The sequence below is a fragment of the Bolinopsis microptera genome, chromosome 5 (assembly GCF_026151205.1).
Source record: "Bolinopsis microptera isolate Bmic1 chromosome 5, MBARI_Bmic_1.0, whole genome shotgun sequence".
NCBI classification, from domain to species: Eukaryota; Metazoa; Ctenophora; class Tentaculata; order Lobata; family Bolinopsidae; genus Bolinopsis; species Bolinopsis microptera.
The window spans coordinates 5,231,443-5,251,836 of NC_087076.1; the positions used below are offsets into that span (position 1 = coordinate 5,231,443).

General features: G+C 38.3%; 2 protein-coding genes across 2 annotated transcripts in view; one reads left to right on the top strand and one right to left on the bottom strand.

Moving 5' to 3' along the window:
- Nucleotides 1–20,394, bottom strand: part of LOC134815847 (uncharacterized) — a 305,237-nt gene that overhangs the window by 212,518 nt on the left and 72,325 nt on the right. The window lies entirely within an intron of this gene.
- Nucleotides 720–10,974, top strand: LOC134814679 (uncharacterized). The gene is made up of 8 exons (XM_063822846.1): nt 720–1,271; nt 1,427–1,533; nt 1,665–1,744; nt 1,921–2,015; nt 2,119–2,249; nt 5,437–5,590; nt 10,746–10,816; nt 10,940–10,974. Exons 1-8 carry the CDS (start codon nt 1,186–1,188, stop codon nt 10,972–10,974), a joined length of 759 nt encoding a protein of 252 aa, XP_063678916.1. The 5' UTR covers nt 720–1,185.

Consider the following 20,394-nt stretch of genomic DNA (forward strand, 5'->3'; position numbering starts at 1 on the left):
ACAACTTTTGGGAAGCGTGTCCTATGGACGATGTTCTTAATCAAGAGGCCTATCTTGTTTTTGCATTAAACACCATTGTTAACACCGAGTGTGGTAGCAACGCAACAGCAGAACATCTGGGACACATGACTAACATTGTCATGAGAGCTGACCGCCAGCGACTTGAACCTCTCTCTGCCTCCAATGAAATGGTAATTTGTTATCTTCCCCCAAGCCTTCCGAACATAATGGACTTAAAGCTCCACACCAAGATAGGCTGCCTTTGGAAAAAGGTGGGCGGCAGGGAAGCACTGCTACACTAAATTTTAAAAAGAGTGGTTGACTTCTGAAGAATCCAGCCCTACCTAAAAAGAAGAACAGTGTAGTAAGTTCCACTATGTTGTAAAGGAGAATCAGTACCATGACTAGAGGGATTTTGTTGAGGTTACAATGAGTAATGAGGTCTAATAACAACGGGTTGTTAATAGGAAGAGTGATGTCTAAGTATGCTGAGCAGAGGATGAATGATTCTGTGTCAAGAGTTATTCTGATTGTGGTAATATCATGCAGAAGTGTCCCAGTCTCATGCTAAGTGCATGAAGTCCTTGAGGGAGGGCGATGTTATATTGCTGGTTGTGTCTTTTTTCTTCTTGTTGTCAGGGTCCACTGCTAAGGATATGAAAGCATTTTAAAAAACAATTTTATCTAGTATTTGATTGTTGGTTTTTTACATTTGTATTATTTTCATAAATTGTGTTTCATTTGGTCAAATATAGGAATATCCTATTTTCTCGGTCGAGCGTGTATTAGACGTCGCGTCGCAACCAGATGCCACCGAAATTTTGATGTATAGATACTTTAGAACAGCAATTTCTTACGTATAAAAGAAAAATATGCAACAATAATGCATAACGTTATAAAATCAACATTTTAAGTGTTATGTCTTATTTTCTTACTACAATTGTGCCGGCGTTAGCTTCTGAGCAGTCTGCTTGGTTATTTCTGATCACACTAGGGGTGAGTTTCTTACTATGTCTCGCTTGAATGACTTAAATGTACATCTTTGTTGGGTATATTTTGATGTCGAAGCGTGTAATTAGAATTTATTTATTCATTTATTATGTACATGCACGTGATAGCTATTTTCATCATTTATCTGTTATCTATGTTTAACATGTTGTGAACATTTACAAAATCTAATTGCAGATGGTGTGGAAACGGGAATGCCCTCATTGCAACCAGCTGCTACAATACGTATATGTCGAAGATATTTACCGATCCACTCCATGCGAGTATGTCTGTAGATACTAATATTACCAATATCATCGATCTTTGACCCTGTTAATTTTTCTTCCAGTCATGTCATTTTTTGTTGTTTTTAAAACTACTTGATATGTCAGCATGACTAAATTAACTACACGAAAGAACTTTTGCATATTACACGCAGGTACGATGAACACGTACGGTTTGCACTGACTGAGCTAACCAGGTTCAGTGGGAATTGTACACAGATTCTTACAATTCTGTACGGTTTGGCCAAGAGTAAAAACTGTTGTAAGTTGATGGGTAAATTTGGAAAAAATTGGTGTTAATAAACTTTAAATCTGTTTGGTGGGTCACTTTGAAATTTTGTCACATGCTGTTGGCACCTTACACTTAAAAAGAAACTGACACATGTATTACAGTGCGACAAGTTGCAGAGGAGGCAGGCGTGAGTATACCGTTGGTTTCACGAATCAAAAAGGACATCACTGGAAGGATAAAGGTGATTATTAAGAATACACAACAATTGAATAGCAAATTAGTAACCTAACGTGTAGTTAAGACTGACTACCATCTAAATCAGTCTTTGCATAGTACACTTATACATATTATTTACCTGCTTATAATAAAAATCTCCACGTATCAAGACTTTTTTGTCAGACAGCAGATTATTTACAGGAATGGTTATGGAAGTCCTGCAGCAATGTCATTGGAGGATTTGGTCGTGTCGTCGAAATTGACGAGGCACAACTGGGACGACGAAAAAACCACAGGTGAGCTGTGGACACAATCTTACTCGTGAACATAGAATAACAGGACCTTCAGTTGTCATATAGTTTTAGGTGTATATTGCCTTTTTAAAGTAATCTGTTTCAGGGGTAAGGAGCGAAGGTGTGAATGGGTACTAGGCATGATCGAAAGAGGCTCCAACAGAATAAGCCTAGCTTCTGTCATCCGTCGAACAACAAAGGAGATGTATCCACTAATCCTTGAAAGAGTTTTACCAGGTCAACTGAAAACTTGTCTTAATTCAACTTTATGCCTCCCATTACTGATTATCCAAAGTCATAACATACATATGTAATAAATGTATATACATATATATATATATATATATAAATTATATATATAATACTAATATATATTCAGTCAACGTCTATATAATATTGATATTTTCGAATTATATTATTATGATAAAATAAATGTTTGTAATATCCTATTGAGGCACATGTCACCCCATCGCAGGTTTACTACTGCTTATACTACTACTAGGTGTACCTTATCGGACCTTATTTGGACGGACATTACTTGAACGCTGGAGGCCCTAGCGTTCATCTTAATGTCCGTTCAAATAAAGTCCGTTCAATTAATGTCCGTCCAAGTTAAAGTCCGTTGAAATTTTTTCAAAAATTTTTCCAGAATATGACAACTTTGAGAACTTTATTGTGACGTAAGTTAACGACGGAAAGGTTCTCCTTGGTCTGCCGGAGGCACAGAAAACTAAAAGTATATGATGTTTTCAAGGGTCACTTGGAGGAAAAAAGTCAACGAAATTATGGCACTCAACAACAAAGTTCATGAACTAGTCCCCGCCAACATGACAAACTTGCTCCAGCCTCTAGATATCACGGTAAATCGTGTTGCCAAGGACATTTTCCGACGTTGTTATAGTTCATATTACTCGGGGGCGGTAATGAAACAATGCTAGGAAAGCTCCACGTGATGTTAAGGTTAACCTTAAGTTGTCTAAGATAAAACCACTTCACGCCGAATGGCTTGTAAAAGTTAACAGTAACACTGAAATGCAGGACCGGGGTAGTTTGATTTTTTAAAAAGGTTTCCATAAAGCTAGAAATCACTGATGTTTTAAGCATGGACTATTTCATGCACGAAAACCCATTTGATGAAGATGATATGTGATATTAGACACTGATCATGTACAAATATTTTAACATTTTTACTGCTTAATGACTGCTTTTCTTACTTACTGTATAAAAAATGGATTAAAAAATCATTTGCTGAAATTTAAAAAAAGTCAAAAATTGAAAAAAATTCGGATTTTTGATGGTTTTGAATGCCTTCGACCGTTCATATTAATGTCCGTTCATAATTGTGTCCGTTCATGTAATGTCCGTCCAAATAAGGTCCGATAAGGTATCTATTGCACCAAAATGAGAAAGATTTTAAAGCAAAGTATTTGCCTTTTGAAGATGGGCAGAAAAGAATAGTACACTACAAATAAACAAATTACTAGAACAGAATGAGGATGGGTTTATCATCTCTAAAGTGTACTGGTGCAATACAGTACTAAGTGTATGATCCCCCCAACAGTTCAGGGCTCTAAAACCGTAGCAGAAACATATCACTACGGCCCTAAGAAGACTCTCAAGATGTTCTATGATAATACCGCATTATTTATTGGGGAAATCAGAAGAGTCTGTGCGAGAGCCTGACTTGGAGCCTGCTATAAAAGTTGCTGGATCTTATTGTGAAGCAAAATGCGAACCAAAAACTCTGGAAAGTAATGCTTTTTTCAAGGACAAAAGCTACTAGAACAGCTTCATATGAGAGAGGAAAATGGTTGGAAATAAAGAATGTTAGATCATTTAATGTTAACAACTTGTGGGGTTCACTGAAAAAAGCCACTACAGGTAACTTTTGTCATTTGATGCAGTGGGTGGTTCTTTATATCTATAATTTGTTTATTAATAGGGCCTTATCTCAGGAAGAACTCAGAATAAAGAAAAGAATAAAGAAAAGTGTAATAATCATTGATTATTGATGATTGATTAATGTAATTGATGTAATTAATCATTTATTATTGATGATTGATTAATGTAATCGATGTAATTAATCATTTCTATATTTAGGGGTTTACAACTTATGAACACAACGTTTCAATGGTCTTCTGATATATTACTATGGTGACGAGAGCAAGAGAACCTTGGTGTGGCAATGCAGATTACCTGGATAGCTGGATAGAACAGTAAGAGGAATCTTTCATCCTAGAAGATATTACAGATGACAGAAAGAAAGAAGCCTCATTACTCAGCTATATTGGAATGTCCAGCATCACAGACATATGCAGGAGACGAAGGAAGGTTTTCAGAAACTCGAGGGAGTACCAATTGGTGAAAATCAACAACAGGAGACCAGTTGCTCTGAGATTCAACACAGCAACTCGAAGAGATTCGCGAGAATTCGTCCAACTGCGACTTCAACGGCACTGGACAGCCTGGTGTACCTCATAGACATGGAGAAGACTTTCTGAGAACTCTTTCTTTCTGTTTGGATATTTTTATTGTATGTAATTATTTTGATTCACGAGTTTCATTGTTTAACTTCTAATTTGTTACTTGAGACTACGGTATATTGTAGATTTATGTTTTGATTTTGTATTCTTAACTTACCTTTTACACCTCCCTTTATCCGTTTGTTTAACCTTGATATTCCTTTTCTAGTTACTTATTCTTCATGTCATCGTCTAGAGATTTGCTGATGGCAGTCGCATCACTGAGCAACGCGTACACATATGACCTCAGAGAGCTCGAGGAGTTGAAGAAGCGTCTAAGACGTGCGGAAAGAAGGATACGGGACCTGCAGATAGAAATAGAGTATATGGCTGAGCAAGCGGCCAACAGAATGGATACGCAGCCCGGGCCCCACCGTACTACAACAGCCCCACATCGCCGAGTACGGAGCCGAACTCGAGCCCGCACTAGAGGTGGCCGTCTCATCCTCATTGTTGTTCTTTCTCCTTTTTGTTATCGATTTTTACATTTCATTATATTTAAAGTGTTTTACTTGTACTCATTCGTATGGAATGGAAATGAGGATCTAAAAAGGATTTAAGGGAAGGGAGAAAGACGGGGAAATAGGTGAGTATTGTAAATTATGATATTGGATTTGGAGTAGGGTTAGAATTACTGATTCTTTGGGGATGTACTTACAAAAGGTATCCCTGCAATCGGTGACCGACAACTAGGAACCTCTCATTTCGGCCTCCCACAGGTATCACATCACATGGCCCAATCAGTGACGTATCATTTGTGATGTGATCCATATTATAACCATCCTAACAGCCGGACAACCAAGAACCTGTTACCTGGGTAGGGTTCACATGACAGTTTAGTAAGTACCTGTGTATTATGAAGTATATTAAGAAGTGTTTGAGCTCTCGATATGTGTTCACAGATAACTCTTTATCCATTGGCTCCAAACTCCACAACCACCCTGCTGACAACGCTGCTCCAAAGAATATCGATCGACTGGGTGTTGGAAAAACTCCTTCTAAGGAAAGGATTAGAAGGAAAACTTCCAATGACTTTGGCCATGAGATTGATATTGGGTAATGTATTCTGTATGTAATTATTATGTTGGGTTTGAACTATCATTATCTTGAAAAAAAGCTTTGTCTTAATTAATGAGTGCAGAAATATATACAGCACAGCTGTGAAATAGGTTGTTGTGACCCGAGGCTTCTACCATAGTATGTGTAATGTGTGTAAGTGCAAGTTGGTGATCATATTGTTTTTGTATTCTAAATTAAAGATCATTGTCAGATAAAACCATTAAAAAAAACTTCACTAGTCGAAATGATAATAAGATAATAAGAATTATTGATTCTTTAGTGTAGATTATTTAAATTTTTTATATCTATGGTTGATATATAATATTATATATGGTTGAAGGATCAACCATAATTTATTGATATTTTCGAATTATATTATTATGATAAAATAAATGTTTGTAATATCCTATTGAGGCACATGTCACCCCATCGCGGGTTTACTACTGCTACTACTACTACTACTACTAGGTGTATCTATTGCACCAAAATAAGAAACATTTTAAAGCAAAGTATTTGCCTGGTAAACGACCCCTCCTCCCGCAGCCCCAAATACACCACCTCCTCCAGCAGCTCGTCGGACACGAGTGAGGAACATCAGCATTGACGGAGCTTTGGTTGAATACAGGACAGTACTCAACTTGACCATCAACGGGAAATCTCTTTCAACAGTCCTAGAAGAAAGAGGCATTTGTCGATCGCACTTCTACAGAAAAAGGTGCATTGCAGAAGCAGCACTCGTGGACATACAATCCCTTGAGAGCTCGTTCCTGCAGCTACGTAAAGTAACGCTCCAAACCGTATACCCAGCGGCAAAAGATATCTGCAACAGAAAACATAGAGACCTAACACGCCTTTATGCTCAAGGAAACGCCCTGAAACCTAAAACTCGTTATTAAGATATTTGTTTTATTCTATATTGTAAACCAGTTATTTCAGTATCAATTTATCATCATTATATTGTAAACCAGTTATTTCATTATCAATTAAGCATCAATTTAAATTTCCGACTTTTAACTAGCAGTCCAAAGTATCTGAACAGATAATTTAAAAATCTGTGTGTGTAATAATCCTACCCTTTTTAACTGCGGCAATGAAATCCCGGCCGTATACGTTAACGTTGTCTTATTGTTGTCTTAATGTTGTCTTAATGTTGTCTTATTGTTGTCTTAATGTTGTCTTAATGTTGTCTTAATGTCCCATCGGTGTTCGTACAAGTTGCCTAAACAAATCACTAGAACAGAATGAGGATGGGTTTATCATCTCTAAAGTGTACTGGTGCAATACAGTACTAAGTGTATGATCCCCCAACAGTTCAGGGCTCTAAAACCGTAGCAGAAACATATTACTACAGCCCTAAGAAGACTCTCAAGATGTTCTATGATAATACCGCATTATTTATTGGGGAAATCAGAAGAGTCTGTGCGAGAGCCTGACTTGGAGCCTGCTATAAAAGTTGATGGATCTTATTGTGAAGCAGAATGCGAACAAAAAAATCTGGAAAGTATTATTTTGTTCTAGGACAAAAGCTACTAGAACAGCTTCATATGGGAGAGGAGAATGGTTGGAAATAAAGAATGTTAGATCATTTAATGTTAACAACTTATGGGGTTCACTGAAAAAAGCCACTACAGATAACTTATGTCATTTGATGCAGTGGGTGGTTCTTTATATCTATAATTTGTTTATCAATAGGGCCTTATCTCAGGAAGAACTCAGAATAAAGAAAAGTGTAATAATCATTGATTATTGATGATTGATTAATGTAATTGATGTAATTAATCATTTCTATATTTAGGGTTTTACAACTTATGAACACATCGTTTCACTGGTCTTCTGATATATTACTATGGCGACGAGAGCAAGAGAACCTTGGTGTGGCAATGCAGATTACCTGGATAGCTGGATAGAACAGTTAGAGGAATCTTTCATCCTAGAAGATATTACAGATGACAAAAAGAAAGTAGCCTCATTACTCAGCTATATTGGATGGTATAGTTATAATATACATATCATAACTATCAGTTATTAACTATCCTATGTCAGAGAAGCAATTATCGGTGATACATTATCTGCTTAGTTTCAAAATACCGTGTATTTCTCCTTGCGTATATGTCTAAGCGGTCGCGGTCCCGTTTCAAATAAACTACCGATACTTGACAGTAACCTATATCCGTAACCTAAATGCAGCAGCTTAACTTCACGGTTATTTCAGATCAGTTTATGGTAACAGCAAAAGAACACAGTCCTTGTATCTGGAATATGTTGTACGACGTATGCGCAATCAGAACAAAAGCAACTAAGCTTAAACAGATAAGAGATCGGGAGAGGTTGAGCGAGACCTGCAGTTCTCCTCACTACCATATTATTCTTTAAACAAGGCACATTGTCTGTCAGAAACGTTTATGTAAGTAACTTATTTTAAATCGCCCAAATATTTTAATGTGGGACTTTTTATAAATTTAAACAAGTTTTTATTAACTGCTAGTGTAACCGGTGCCTACGGCCACTATTGCAGAATTTTTCATCCCAGAAGTATTACAGATGACAAGCTATATTGGAAGGTATGGTTACGAGATGCTTAAGAAGAAAAAGATAATAAGGAAAAGTGATAAGAATTGAAGAATGAAAAGAATGAATACAATTATTAATGAATATTTTATTTTTCTTAACTAAATTTTTCTTTATATAAGAATGTGGGATACTGAAGGGAAAAGAAGCAGTTCTAACGAGCTCTTCTCAAACACAAGGATATATCTTGTGAACTTGGCTAGTATATATGAAACATTTGTCATGGAGTTGTAGGGTGAGTTATGTGCCTCACCGGGCTAAAGTAGTGGATGTCCTTGCTGTACGGCAAGTTAAACAAGGAACTGAAACTACTAGGTTCCGTACAGACTCAACTCTGCACCCATGTCAATATGTTCATTATATGCAAGCCTCTTGATTTATAATCACCGGGTCTAGTAATTGTTTAAGAGAGTTCTCTGGCAGTTACGAAGCTCGAGAGAATGTGGGATACTGAAGGGAAAAGAAGCAGTTCTAACGAGCTCTTCTCAAACACAAGGATATATCTTGTGAACTTGGCTAGTATATATGAAACATTTGTCATGGAGTTGTAGGGTGAGTTATGTGCCTCGCCGGGCTAAAGTAGTGGATGTCCTTGCTGTACGGCAAGTTAAACAAGGAACTGAAACTACTAGGTTCCGTACAGACTCAACTCTGCACCCATGTCAATATGTTCATTATATGCAAGCCTCTTGATTTATAAGCACTGTATTAATCAAACATAATATGATGATAATAAAAGAAATAAGATTATACATAAGTCTGCAGAATGCTTTCTTGTTCGACTTGTTCGATAAGAATTGTTATCATGGAGGTAAGGACTGACAGAAATATGATAGCCCCCCCCCCTTTATGTAGCCCCCGGCCCCCGACCCCCTTTATGTAGCCCCCCGGCCCCCGACCCCCTTTATGTAGCCCCACAGCCCCCCCTTTATGTAGCCCCCCGGCCCCCTGACCCCCTTTATGTAGCCCCCAGCCCCCGACCCCCTTTATGTAGCCCCCCAGCCCCCCCTTAATGTAGCTTCCCGGCCCCCTGACCCCCTTTATGTAGCCCCCAGCCCCGACCCCCTTTATGTAGCCCCCCGGCCCCGACCCCCTTTATGTAGCCCCCCGGCCCCGACCCCCTTTATGTAGCCCCCCGGCCCCGGCCCCCGACCTCCTTTCCAGGTCATATAACGCATTTATTTCACGATACATCATGCAGATGAGCAGATGAGCAGATGTAGAAGTCATCACTGACACAACACTTGAGAGGCAGTGGGTAGCATTTAAAAGGCATGTCTTCCTCAATATGCCACACCTACCAGACTACTACAATTTTTGAGAAGCGTGTCATATTAACGATGTTCTTAATCAAGAGGCCTATCTTGTTTGTGCATTAAACACCATTGTTAACGCCGAGTGTGGCAGCAATGCAACAGCAGAACATCTGGGTCACATGACTAACATTGTCACTAGCGCAAACCGCCAGCCTCTCTCTGCCTCCAATGAAATGGTAATTTGTTATCATCTCCCAAGCCTTCCGGACATAATGATGCTCCACACCAAGATAGGCTGCCTTTGGAAAAAGGTGGGCGGGAAGGATCCTTGTGGAAGCACTGCCACACAAAAGTTTAAAAAGAGTGGTAAACTTCTGAAGAATCCAGCCCTACCTAAAAAGAAGAACAGTGTAGCAAATTGTAAAGGAGAATCAGAACTCTCCTAGTTCACTTTTAATATCCAGTGTCACGTCCTTATGTAGAAGAAGAGCAGTTTTTCGGAACTCGATAGAGTACCAGTTGGTGAAGATCAACAACAGGAGAGAAGTTGAGCTAAGATTCAACACAGCAATCCGCAAGATTTAACTTGCTACTCAAAAGTTGAAGTGTTTTATTTTTACTTGCCTTCGTGTGCTAAAAAAGATAAAGGATCAACAAAAATAAAGGAAAAAGAGGAAAATGTAATAGTGAGTAGAGTGTTAGATAATTGTATTTGTACTTGTAGTAAGTTTAGACCTTACTTCTAGAAAGTGTTTTTTTCCCGGCATTTTATTAGGTAATCGTACTGTAGTGCAACACGTACTACGGTATTGATATTATTAAAGTATACACATCTTTTGCGCGGTTTTATAACCCTCTGTCTCGCTGCAAAATGCTAACAATTGTTAATAACCAGAATCAACCGAATTCCACTAACGAAACAACAACATGTAGGAAGAGACCGCCTAAAGGACCTATTCTATCTTCTATACCAGCTAAGTCTTACTTTAACCATGATTATATGCACTACCGAAGTAAGCAGTCTATTCTACCTAATACTTGCCTGAAACCCTCCAACCTTTTGCCTACCCCCAACAATTCTATCACCATTTAACACCACAACCCAGATCCCCGAAATAGCAATCCACTACGATCCAGGTAGCGTACTCTAGTGCGACACAATATCCAACATAGTTGGTTCGTGCGCACTTAACGTACTTTTAAAACATAACGCACTTAACGTACGAAAAAACGTGAAACGCACTTTTACCTACACTCGCTGGGCCATTTGCGTGTAAAGCACTTGCTGTCGATTATTAACCAATCTTTCTATAAGCAAGTAAATACAGATGTAAATACGAAGACAACAACAATCGGCTAGGACCTACCAACAACAACGAGAGTGTCCGACTTGAAGCCGGTAAGTGTTTGTGTGTTAGTTGTTGTTTTTCCCGTATTACATTGTGATCTGTTTTACTTTGTGATTGTGTATACTTTCTGAGAGGATGTTCCTTACAGTGTTTTAGGTGCCTTATTACCCCAGGTTGTTGTGTGGATGCTAGCGTAGCAGTCCAGTGAAGTTAGATTGAGGATATAGTTCTAGAGTGAACAGCTCTGAGAGAGCAGACAAGTATAGTAAAGAGTGGACCTGAGTGAGCTCTGAGAGAGCAGTAACCAGCACAGCACAAGTAAGATCAAGAGGGACAGTATAGCTGAGAGAGCTATTACTAGTAAAGAGTGGATCAAGGAACTTTCCCCAAATCACAAGTTAAATTGTTAGTAGATAATATTTATTGAATTGATTTGGATATTGAACACAGATCACTCAGCGTAATAATCATACACACTCATATCACTGATCAACCAAGAACATCTGAGAGTTATAACTAGAGAGTTATCTAACCTTGTTATAAATCTGTTTTATTACAACCTTTTATCCCAGAGAGTTTGACTTGGTATTATTGATAACAATTCTCCCTGTTTAGCGTTAATAACACTTGCGACAGCAAAAAGAGATTGTACTGGAAGTTCCTTACTTAAATATATTGAAAAGAAACTATAAAATGTAAGAGAAATAAATGTAATTTATTCGCTATGTAATCTTTAAGAACGTTATTCATGTGTTTTAATTGTTTGTCTCTACAGTCTACAGAAAATGCTGGTGAATTCAACGGTAAACGTACTTAAACGCACTTTTAACGCAAGAAATAATAATACGTATTTTTCCCGAAAAATTGACGCACGAACCAACTATGATATCCAATACTCACCCTAATTGTAACCAAGAAGGAGACTTTATTTGACGAATGTGATCACATGGCTTCTGTTCGTGGTTTTACAACCACTCAAAGTAACACTGCTGCAACCGAATGGGGCAAGGATAGAAGTTGAGGATAAGCGGGGTTGAGATACCACTACTACATCGAGATAATTTTAATTTTATAATAAACTACGATTTTTTGAGACATTTGAATTGAGGACGAAGAAGATCTGTTAAAAATGGTTACCAAGTGGGAACACTGTCACCAAGAAGCCTGGGGGCTGAAATTCTGAGAAATTAAGCATGTGGCTCTAACAGTTTTAAGCCTGAAATACTGCAGCTATATGTGGTAATATGTCTGCCTCACTTCCTTCTTTTTTTCTTTTGTTACTTGTTTTACCTTAGACCTTACAAAATGGCTCCAAGATGCGCAAGAGCACCTGGAGGAAGAGCACCCGCTGGAGGAAGAGCACCCGCTGGAAGAATGCCTGGTATTGCTCCACCAATTGTTAAAAGGGTGCTGTCTTCTGTAACTCAGAGCTATAAGGATGAGATGAAAGAATACGAAGCAACTCGTAAGAGGCTCCGCCGATCGGAGTGTAAGGTTAGAGACCTTACTGTGGAGATTAACTATATGGCTGAGCTTATCGAGCAGCTTAGGGCAGAGAGCAGCCAGATGGAATACGTCAACTCCCCCGTATACGGTCAAGTGAACCCACCAGAGTACAGCCCCATCACACCTACCAGCCCGGAGAGCCCCTCTCATTGACTTTAGGATCCTTCCTTTTTAATTATTGTGTAAATTCATTTTTCTGTATTTTTAACGAATTAATATAAATTTCTTGTGTTTTATTTTTACTCATTGTGATTCAATTCAAAGAGAAAAATGACCGAAATGGATTAGAGAAAAATTCACATCTCTATAATGACAATCAAAGTAAAAAAGGAAGGAAGGATACGGTAGAACACCAGACGGATAGGTAGTCCATATTGTATGAAAATCTTTGTTTAAAAAAAAATAGTGGAAATGATAATAAGATAATAAGAATTATAAATTTTATCTACCACGCTGACAGTGAAACAATTTTATCGTATTCCAATTTCTGATCGACTTTCATGATATTCTCTAATCATGACCTTTTTATCAATTTTTGTATTTCTTTGACTGAGTATTATGATTGATTTTATCTGACTAATTCAATTTCTTTTTTGTAGGCTCTAGCGATGTATTAAACGAAGTTTCCAAGCCAAATTTCTGTGTTTCCCTTCGTGTCCAAATCAATCAATCAATAAGAATTATTGATTCTTTAGTGTAGATTATTTTAAATTTTTATATCTATGGTTGATATATAATATTATACATGGTTGAAGGATCAACCATAATTTATTGATATTTTCGAATTATATTATTATGATAAAATAAATGTTTGTAATATCCTATTGAGGCACATGTCACCCCATCGCGGGTTTACTCATAGATGATACGTACGAACTCTACGAACTCCTCAGTGACAACGAACTCTACGAAATCATCAACCCAAAATTACGAACTCTTGAGGAGTTCGTTTTGTACAACTTACGTAAAATGAAATTAAACAGAAATTGTATTTACAATTCAGCCAATTCAACACATAACATACGATTGTAAAACAACTAAATATATTGGTACTCGAAACTTCTACCACGCGTCGCGTGTACACTGTACATTTCACAGTACAAGGACTGGTCGATCGACTGGAACATTCTGGCGCCAATAGTTTACCCCTGAAATATTGGGAAACACTTGGTGGTGGGACCCCTGAACTGCAAGAACTGGCCATTAAGGTCTTTAAACAACATACGTCAGCTTCCTTGTGTGAACATAATTGGAGCTCATTTGAGTATATATTCAATAAAAAGAGGAATAGATTGTCGACTAATAGAGTTGAAAAGCTGGTTTACGTTCATGGAAATCTACGTTATTGTAAGTCAAAACAGGAAGTTCGCTGTTCCCATAAACATGCTTCAACAAGTCTGTTGAAGTATATTTCCGATGTTATGTCTGCTGAAAGTTAGTAAAATTTAACATTCTGTATTGCTCGTTATTTATTTATTTATACAAAAATATTATAGTTTTATTCTTTATTTTTACCCCGATAAATATCTGAGATCATGCGAGAAATCCTGAGCTGATTACTTTAAAAAAAAAAACATTTTCCATGTTTTTTTTTGAAAAATTGACTAACGAACTCCAACGAACTCTAACGAACTCCAAATTTTGAACGAACTCCACGAACACTACGCCAAAAATCAACGAACTCCGCATCTATGGGTTTACTACTGCTACTACTACTACTACTACTAGGTGAATCTATTGCACCAAAATGAGAAAGATTTTAAAGCAAAGTATATGCCTTTTGAAGATGGGCAGAAAAGAATAGTACACTACAAATAAACAAATTACTAGAACAGAATGATGATGGGTTTATCATATCTAAAGTGTACTGGCGCAATACAGTACTAAGTGTATGATCCCCCCACATTTCAGGGCTCTAAAACCGTAGCACAAACATATCACTACGGCCCTAAGAAGACTTTCAAGATGTTCTATGATAATACCGCATTATTTATTGGGGAAATGAGAAGAGTCTGTGCGAGAGCCTGACTTGGAGCCTGCTATAAAAGTTTATGGGTCTTATTGTGAAGCAGAATGTGAACCAAAAAATCTGGAAAGTATTATTTTGTTCTAGGACAAAAGCTACTAAAACAGCTTCATGTGAGAGAGGAGAATGGTTGTAAATAAAGAATGTTAGATCATTTAATGTTAACAACTTGTGGGGTTCACTGAAAAAAGCCACTACAGGTAACTTTTGTCATTTGATGCAGTGGGTGGTTCTTTATATCTATAATTTGTTTATCAATAGGGCCTTATCTCAGGAAGAACTCAGAATAAAGAAAAGTGTAATAATCATTGATTATTGATGATTGATTAATGTAATTGATGTAATTAATCATTTCTATATTTAGGGGTTTACAACTTATGAACACATCGTTTCACTGATATATAACAATGGCGACGAGAGCAAGAAAACCTTGGTGTGGCAATGCATATTACCTGGATAGCTGGATAGAACAGTTAGAGGAATCTTTCATCCTAGAAGATATTACAGATGACAGAACGAAAGTAGCCTCATTACTCAGCTATATTGGAAGCTATGGTTATAATATACATATCATAACTATTAGTTATTAACTATCCTATGTCAGAGAAGCAATTATCGGTGATACATTATCTGCTTAGTTTCAAAATACCGTGTATTTCTCCTTGCGTATATGTCTAAGCGGTCGCGGTCCCGTTTCAAATAAACTACCGATACTTGACAGTAACCTATATCCGTAACCTAAATGCACCAGCTTAACTTCACGGTTATTTCAGATCAGTTTATGGTAACAGCAAAAGAACACAGTCCTTGTATCTGGAATATGTTGTACGACGTATGCGCAATCAGAACAAAAGCGACTAAGCTGAAACAGATAAGAGATCGGGAGAGGTTGAGCGAGACCTATACTGCAGTTCTACTCTCTACCATATTATTCTTTAAACACGGCACATTGTCTGTCAGAAACGTTTATGTAAGTATCTTATCTTAAATCGCCCAAATATTTTAATGTGGGACCTTTTTATAAATTTAAACAAGCTTTTATTAACTGCTAGTTTAACTGGTGGCTACGGCCACTATTGCAGAATCTTTCATCCTAGAAGATATTACAGATGACAGCTATATTGGAAGGTATGGTTACGAGATGCTGAATAAGAAAAAGATAATTAGAAAAAGTGATAAGAATTGAAGAATGAAAAGAATGAATACAATTATTAATGAATATTTTATTTTTCTTAACTATATTTTTCTTTAAATCGGATAAACACTGTATTAATCATACATAATATGATGATAATAAAAGAAATAAGATTATACATAAGTCTGCAGAATACTTTCTTGTTCGACTTGTTCGATAAGAGGTGTTATCATGTAGGTAAGGACTGCCAGAAATATAATAGCCTCCGACCCCCTTTATGTAGCCCCGACCCCCCCCCCCCTTTATGACGCGGTTCCCCGGTCATATAGCGCATTTATTTCACGATACATCATGCAGATGAGCAGATGAGCAGATGTAGAAGTCAGATCACTGACACAACACTTGAGGGGCAGTGGGTAGCATTTCAAAGGCTTCCTCAATATGCCACACCTACCAGACTACTACAACTTTTGGGAAGCGTGTCCTATGGACGATGTTCTTAATCAAGAGGCCTATCTTGTTCTTGAATTAAACACCATTGTTAACACCGAGTGTGGCAGCAACGCAACAGCTGAACATCTGGGTCACATGACTAACATTGTCATGAGAGCTGACCGCCAGCGACTTGAACCTCTCTCTGCCTCCAATGAAATGGTAATTTGTGATCTTCTCCCAAGCCTTCCGGACATAATGATGCTCCACACCAAGATAGGCTGCCTTTGGAAAAAGGTGGGCGGCAGGGAAGCACTGCTACACAAAATTTTAAAAAGAGTGGTTAACTTCTGAAGAATCCAGCCCTACCTAAAAAGAAGAACAGTGTAGTAAGTTCCACTATGTTGTAAAGTAGTAAAGTAGACAGGTATGGTAAAGTATTACTTGTTTTAATACTTTACCATACTACATGTAGTATGGTAAAGTATTAAAAGAAGTAAACTAATAATATTATGTATATGAGTACAGATCCGAAGTCACTTCGAATCGAATTTGAAGGAAATTTCGAGATCGTCTGGAAAGGCTGATCTAAAAGCAAGCTCTGCTCAGATTTTATAGCTAATCTTACTAGAGTAACGAGCTAATCATCACTTGATGCAAGATCTTGGGAGACAGAACACGCACAAATTCGCTACGGAGACGGAGAAAGAGAAAAGTTGTGCCTCAAATTAACAACGTCTATCTTTCGCTCACTGAAACATAACAAATATGCTTACCTGATCCTGATGGTAAAGCGACAAATTAACATCAAGAGCATCGGACTCCCGAAACAGCAGCCTATGATAACGTTCAAAACACCAACCAACAACATGGAGGAAGAGACCGCCTTAAGGACCTATTCTATCTTCTATACCAGCTAAGTCTTACTTTAACCATGATTATATGCACTGCCGAAGTAAGCAGTCTCTTCTACCTAATACTTGCCTGAAACCCTCCAACCTTTTGCCTACCCCCAACAGTTCTATCACCATTTAACACCACAACCCAGATCCCCGAAATAGCAATCCACTACGATCCAGGTAGCGTACTCTAGTGCGACACAATATCCAACATAGTTGGTTCGTGCGCACTTAACGTACTTTTAAAACATAACGCACTTAACGTACGAAAAAACGTGAAACACACTTTTACCTACACTCGCTGGGCCATTTGCGTGTAAAGCACTTGCTGTCGATTATTAACCAATCTTTCTATAAGCAAGTAAATACAGATGTAAATACGAAGACAACAACAATCGGCTAGGACCTACCAACAACAACGAGAGTGTCCGACTTGAAGCCGGTAAGTGTTTGTGTGTTAGTTGTTGTTTTTCCCGTATTACATTGTGATCTGTTTTACTTTACTAGATCTTGATTGTGTATACTTCCTGAGAGGATGTTCCTTACAGTGTTTTAAGTGCCTTATTACCCCAGGTTGTTTTGTGTGGATGCTAGCGTAGTAGTCCAGTGAAGTTAGATTGAGGATATAGTTCTAGAGTGAACAGCTCTGAGAGAGCAGACAAGTATAGTAAAGAGTGGACCTGAGTGAGCTCTGAGAGAGCAGTAACCAGCACAGCACAAGTAAGATCAAGAGGGACAGTATAGCTGAGAGAGCTATTACTAGTAAAGAGTGCCAATAAACTCAATATCAATACCAGATAAACCTACCGACTAAATTATTAAATATCATCAATTTAATTCTTCGATAAAAAATTTTATAATTTAAGATATTTAGTAACTAAAAACATACAACAGATGGTTTTTTTTTTTTTTTTTTTTTTTTTTTTTTTTTTTTTTTTTTTTTTTTTTTTTAGCGCGACACCCACTGAACACCGTCATATAGAGGTTGCGACCACCACTTGGGGAGCTTCCTACTGGAACCTACATCGCATTAAGCCCCTTCCCTGAGGGCCACTGGATGATAATACCTGCCAGGTATCAGCCAATCGGGGGTTGCACTCCTAGAGATTTTACTAACTTGGTCCTAGGGAAGTTCTGGTGTTACCCTGCGCTCAAACACCATGAAAGGATGACCCCGTGTGCTTATAATGCTGGCTCTTTAGACCGGTGAACGAGGTTTGCTGAAAGGCGGTTGCGGTGTGCTAACGTAGATAGGTGTTGTGTGGGGAACTGTAATTGATACATATCTCCTTTTGGTGCCTGAGCTAAAACGTGAGGTTTGTGACGCTCACGTGAGGTGGACTCTCACTCAGTCCAGAAATAACGGACATGGGATCCATATTTACGACACAGGAAATACTGTTCTGATCCAGGGCCAATTCTGCCATTATCACACATTACACACCGGTTGGAGTGTAACTGTGATGGTAACTACTATACATTACTCCCATAAAACTCCCACAATTAGCGATACTCCCATTGCACTCCCACATTGTAACGATACTCCCCATTACACTCCCACAATGTAGCGATACTCCCAAACACTCCAACATTGTAGCATACTCCAAATCACTCCGCACCAATGTAGCGATACTCCCATTACACTCCCATATTGTAGCGATACTCCCATTACACACCCACATGTAGCGATACTCCCATTCACCCCATATTGTAGCGACTCCCGTTAAAACTCCCACATTGTAGCGATACTCCATTACACTCCCACTTGGTAAGCTGATACTCCATTACAATCCCATAATAGTAGCGATGACTCCCTATTACACCCATATTGTAGCGATACTCCCATTACACTCCCACAATGAAGCGATTACTCCCATTACACTCCCATAGTTGTTATCGATACTCCCCATTACACTCCCACATAGTACGATACTCCATTACACTCCCAGATGTAGCGATACACCCATACACTCCCACATTGTAGCGATACTCCCATTACACTCTCCGAGGGGGGCGGCAAATTTGCAAACAGGGGGGCTGCAAAAACCCAGCGGGCTAATTAAGTAGAACTGCAAGCAGAACGTCTAATATTATCAATGGTTTATATCCGTTAGGCTTGTCATGATCGAAATACCGCTCCGCGCGTGAGTAGTGTCAAGTGGGAGAGACCAGGTGAGTGTTATTGGTACTACGGGAAGCCATTCTGTGCGCGCACCCGCTGTTTATGACTGCGCGCCAATCTTTGCATATATCTGGGCGTTAGTCGATTCGATGCCGTAAGTCCTGGTTACATAAGGGCGCCACTAGCAGCTGTCGGCTCAAAGTAGACCCGAGAGCTGGCTATACAAGGCCCACATGGCTTTTGCTATAGCCTCTTGAGTTAAACTGTTGATTCATACCACCATGCATTGGCGAGTCCACTCGCAGCACTAGATTCTTTTATAGACACTAATGCTTCCTCGCCACATAGTGCAATGCGGACAGACAAGAGCCCTGAAGAACAGTAAAACCTGACAAGGATTACCTCACCCAACAGATGGTTAAAAAGCCCCAAAATCGATTTAAAGATTATTCTGTCTATAGAACAATCATGATAGTAATAGTAAGTTGCGCCGATGCAATTAGACTTGATAACTGCAATTTAAAATTGTTGGATCCAAGATCTGTTAAGTCTGCTTGCCTTGCTTGTTATAATAGTGCTTTTTTCCTCAGTTTTTATCAAGCTAATGGACGTTTCTAAATCAATGCTGAAGTAAAAAATTTTTTAGAACAGCGTCAAAGCTGGCTGCATAACAAAAAGGTATTTGATTTATTTAGGGAGAATAACCGAGACACGTTCACGGTTTGAAATGTGATAGTCTCATAAGGAGTAGGGCATGGTACTTGATAATCTTGAAAATCTAAGATGCAGGAATATTTGTACAAGTTTTATCCGTATTATTTTAATCTAATTAAAAATGGGTTTTTGTATGTTTTCCTTTTCAAAGTGTTTATTGGTCCCAGTTTTGCATACCGTATGGTCTAAGTATTGCACATGTGGATTGTTATCTAAATATAGTCCAGTCGCCAAAAGATCCTATACATGCTTCTGTGTGATAAAAGACTATCATTGACGGGGTTTATATTTTGGGGGGGGGGGGGGTGATTTTTTCTTTTTGAGGACAACAGCCCCACACCCGTAAACCGGTACCTGAATGTATTCAAAAAGAGCATTTATATATTTTCAAAAAATAGTTCAGAGGTATCGTAGTGCCGCAGGTCTGCATATTGGCACCAGTCAAAAATAAAAAAGAACGCAGTGTTTTTACGGATGTAGTGCATTGGCAATACCCAATTATTACTTACTAGCTATCACACACCTAAGAATTTTTATATCTTTGGTAATCCTTGACTTTAGTAAAACCTACCAATGATGAATATTGATCAAGAATCACTAGCCGGATAGCAAATGGTCTGTCCGTGCACAGGTTCATCAATATTCAGAGGCAGGTAAATGTAGTATGCACATTGGACCTTTGATATGAAGTAATTACATTCATGTAAATCGTGAGACATGTTTAAGTACTAAGTAGGCTTTTATGAGAGTTGCTTCTCTATATGGGTCCTGATATAAGATATTAGTGTCATACA

Bases quoted from the DNA above. Each gene is read 5' to 3' on its own strand.
- LOC134814679 (XM_063822846.1), top strand. From the start codon at position 1,186: ATGGTGTGGAAACGGGAATGCCCTCATTGCAACCAGCTGCTACAATAC. The intron at 1,272-1,426 runs GTATGTCTGTAG...TATTACACGCAG, and splicing joins TACCGATCCACTCCATGCGA to GTACGATGAACACGTACGGT. The intron at 1,745-1,920 runs GTGATTATTAAG...GATTATTTACAG, and splicing joins ACATCACTGGAAGGATAAAG to GAATGGTTATGGAAGTCCTG.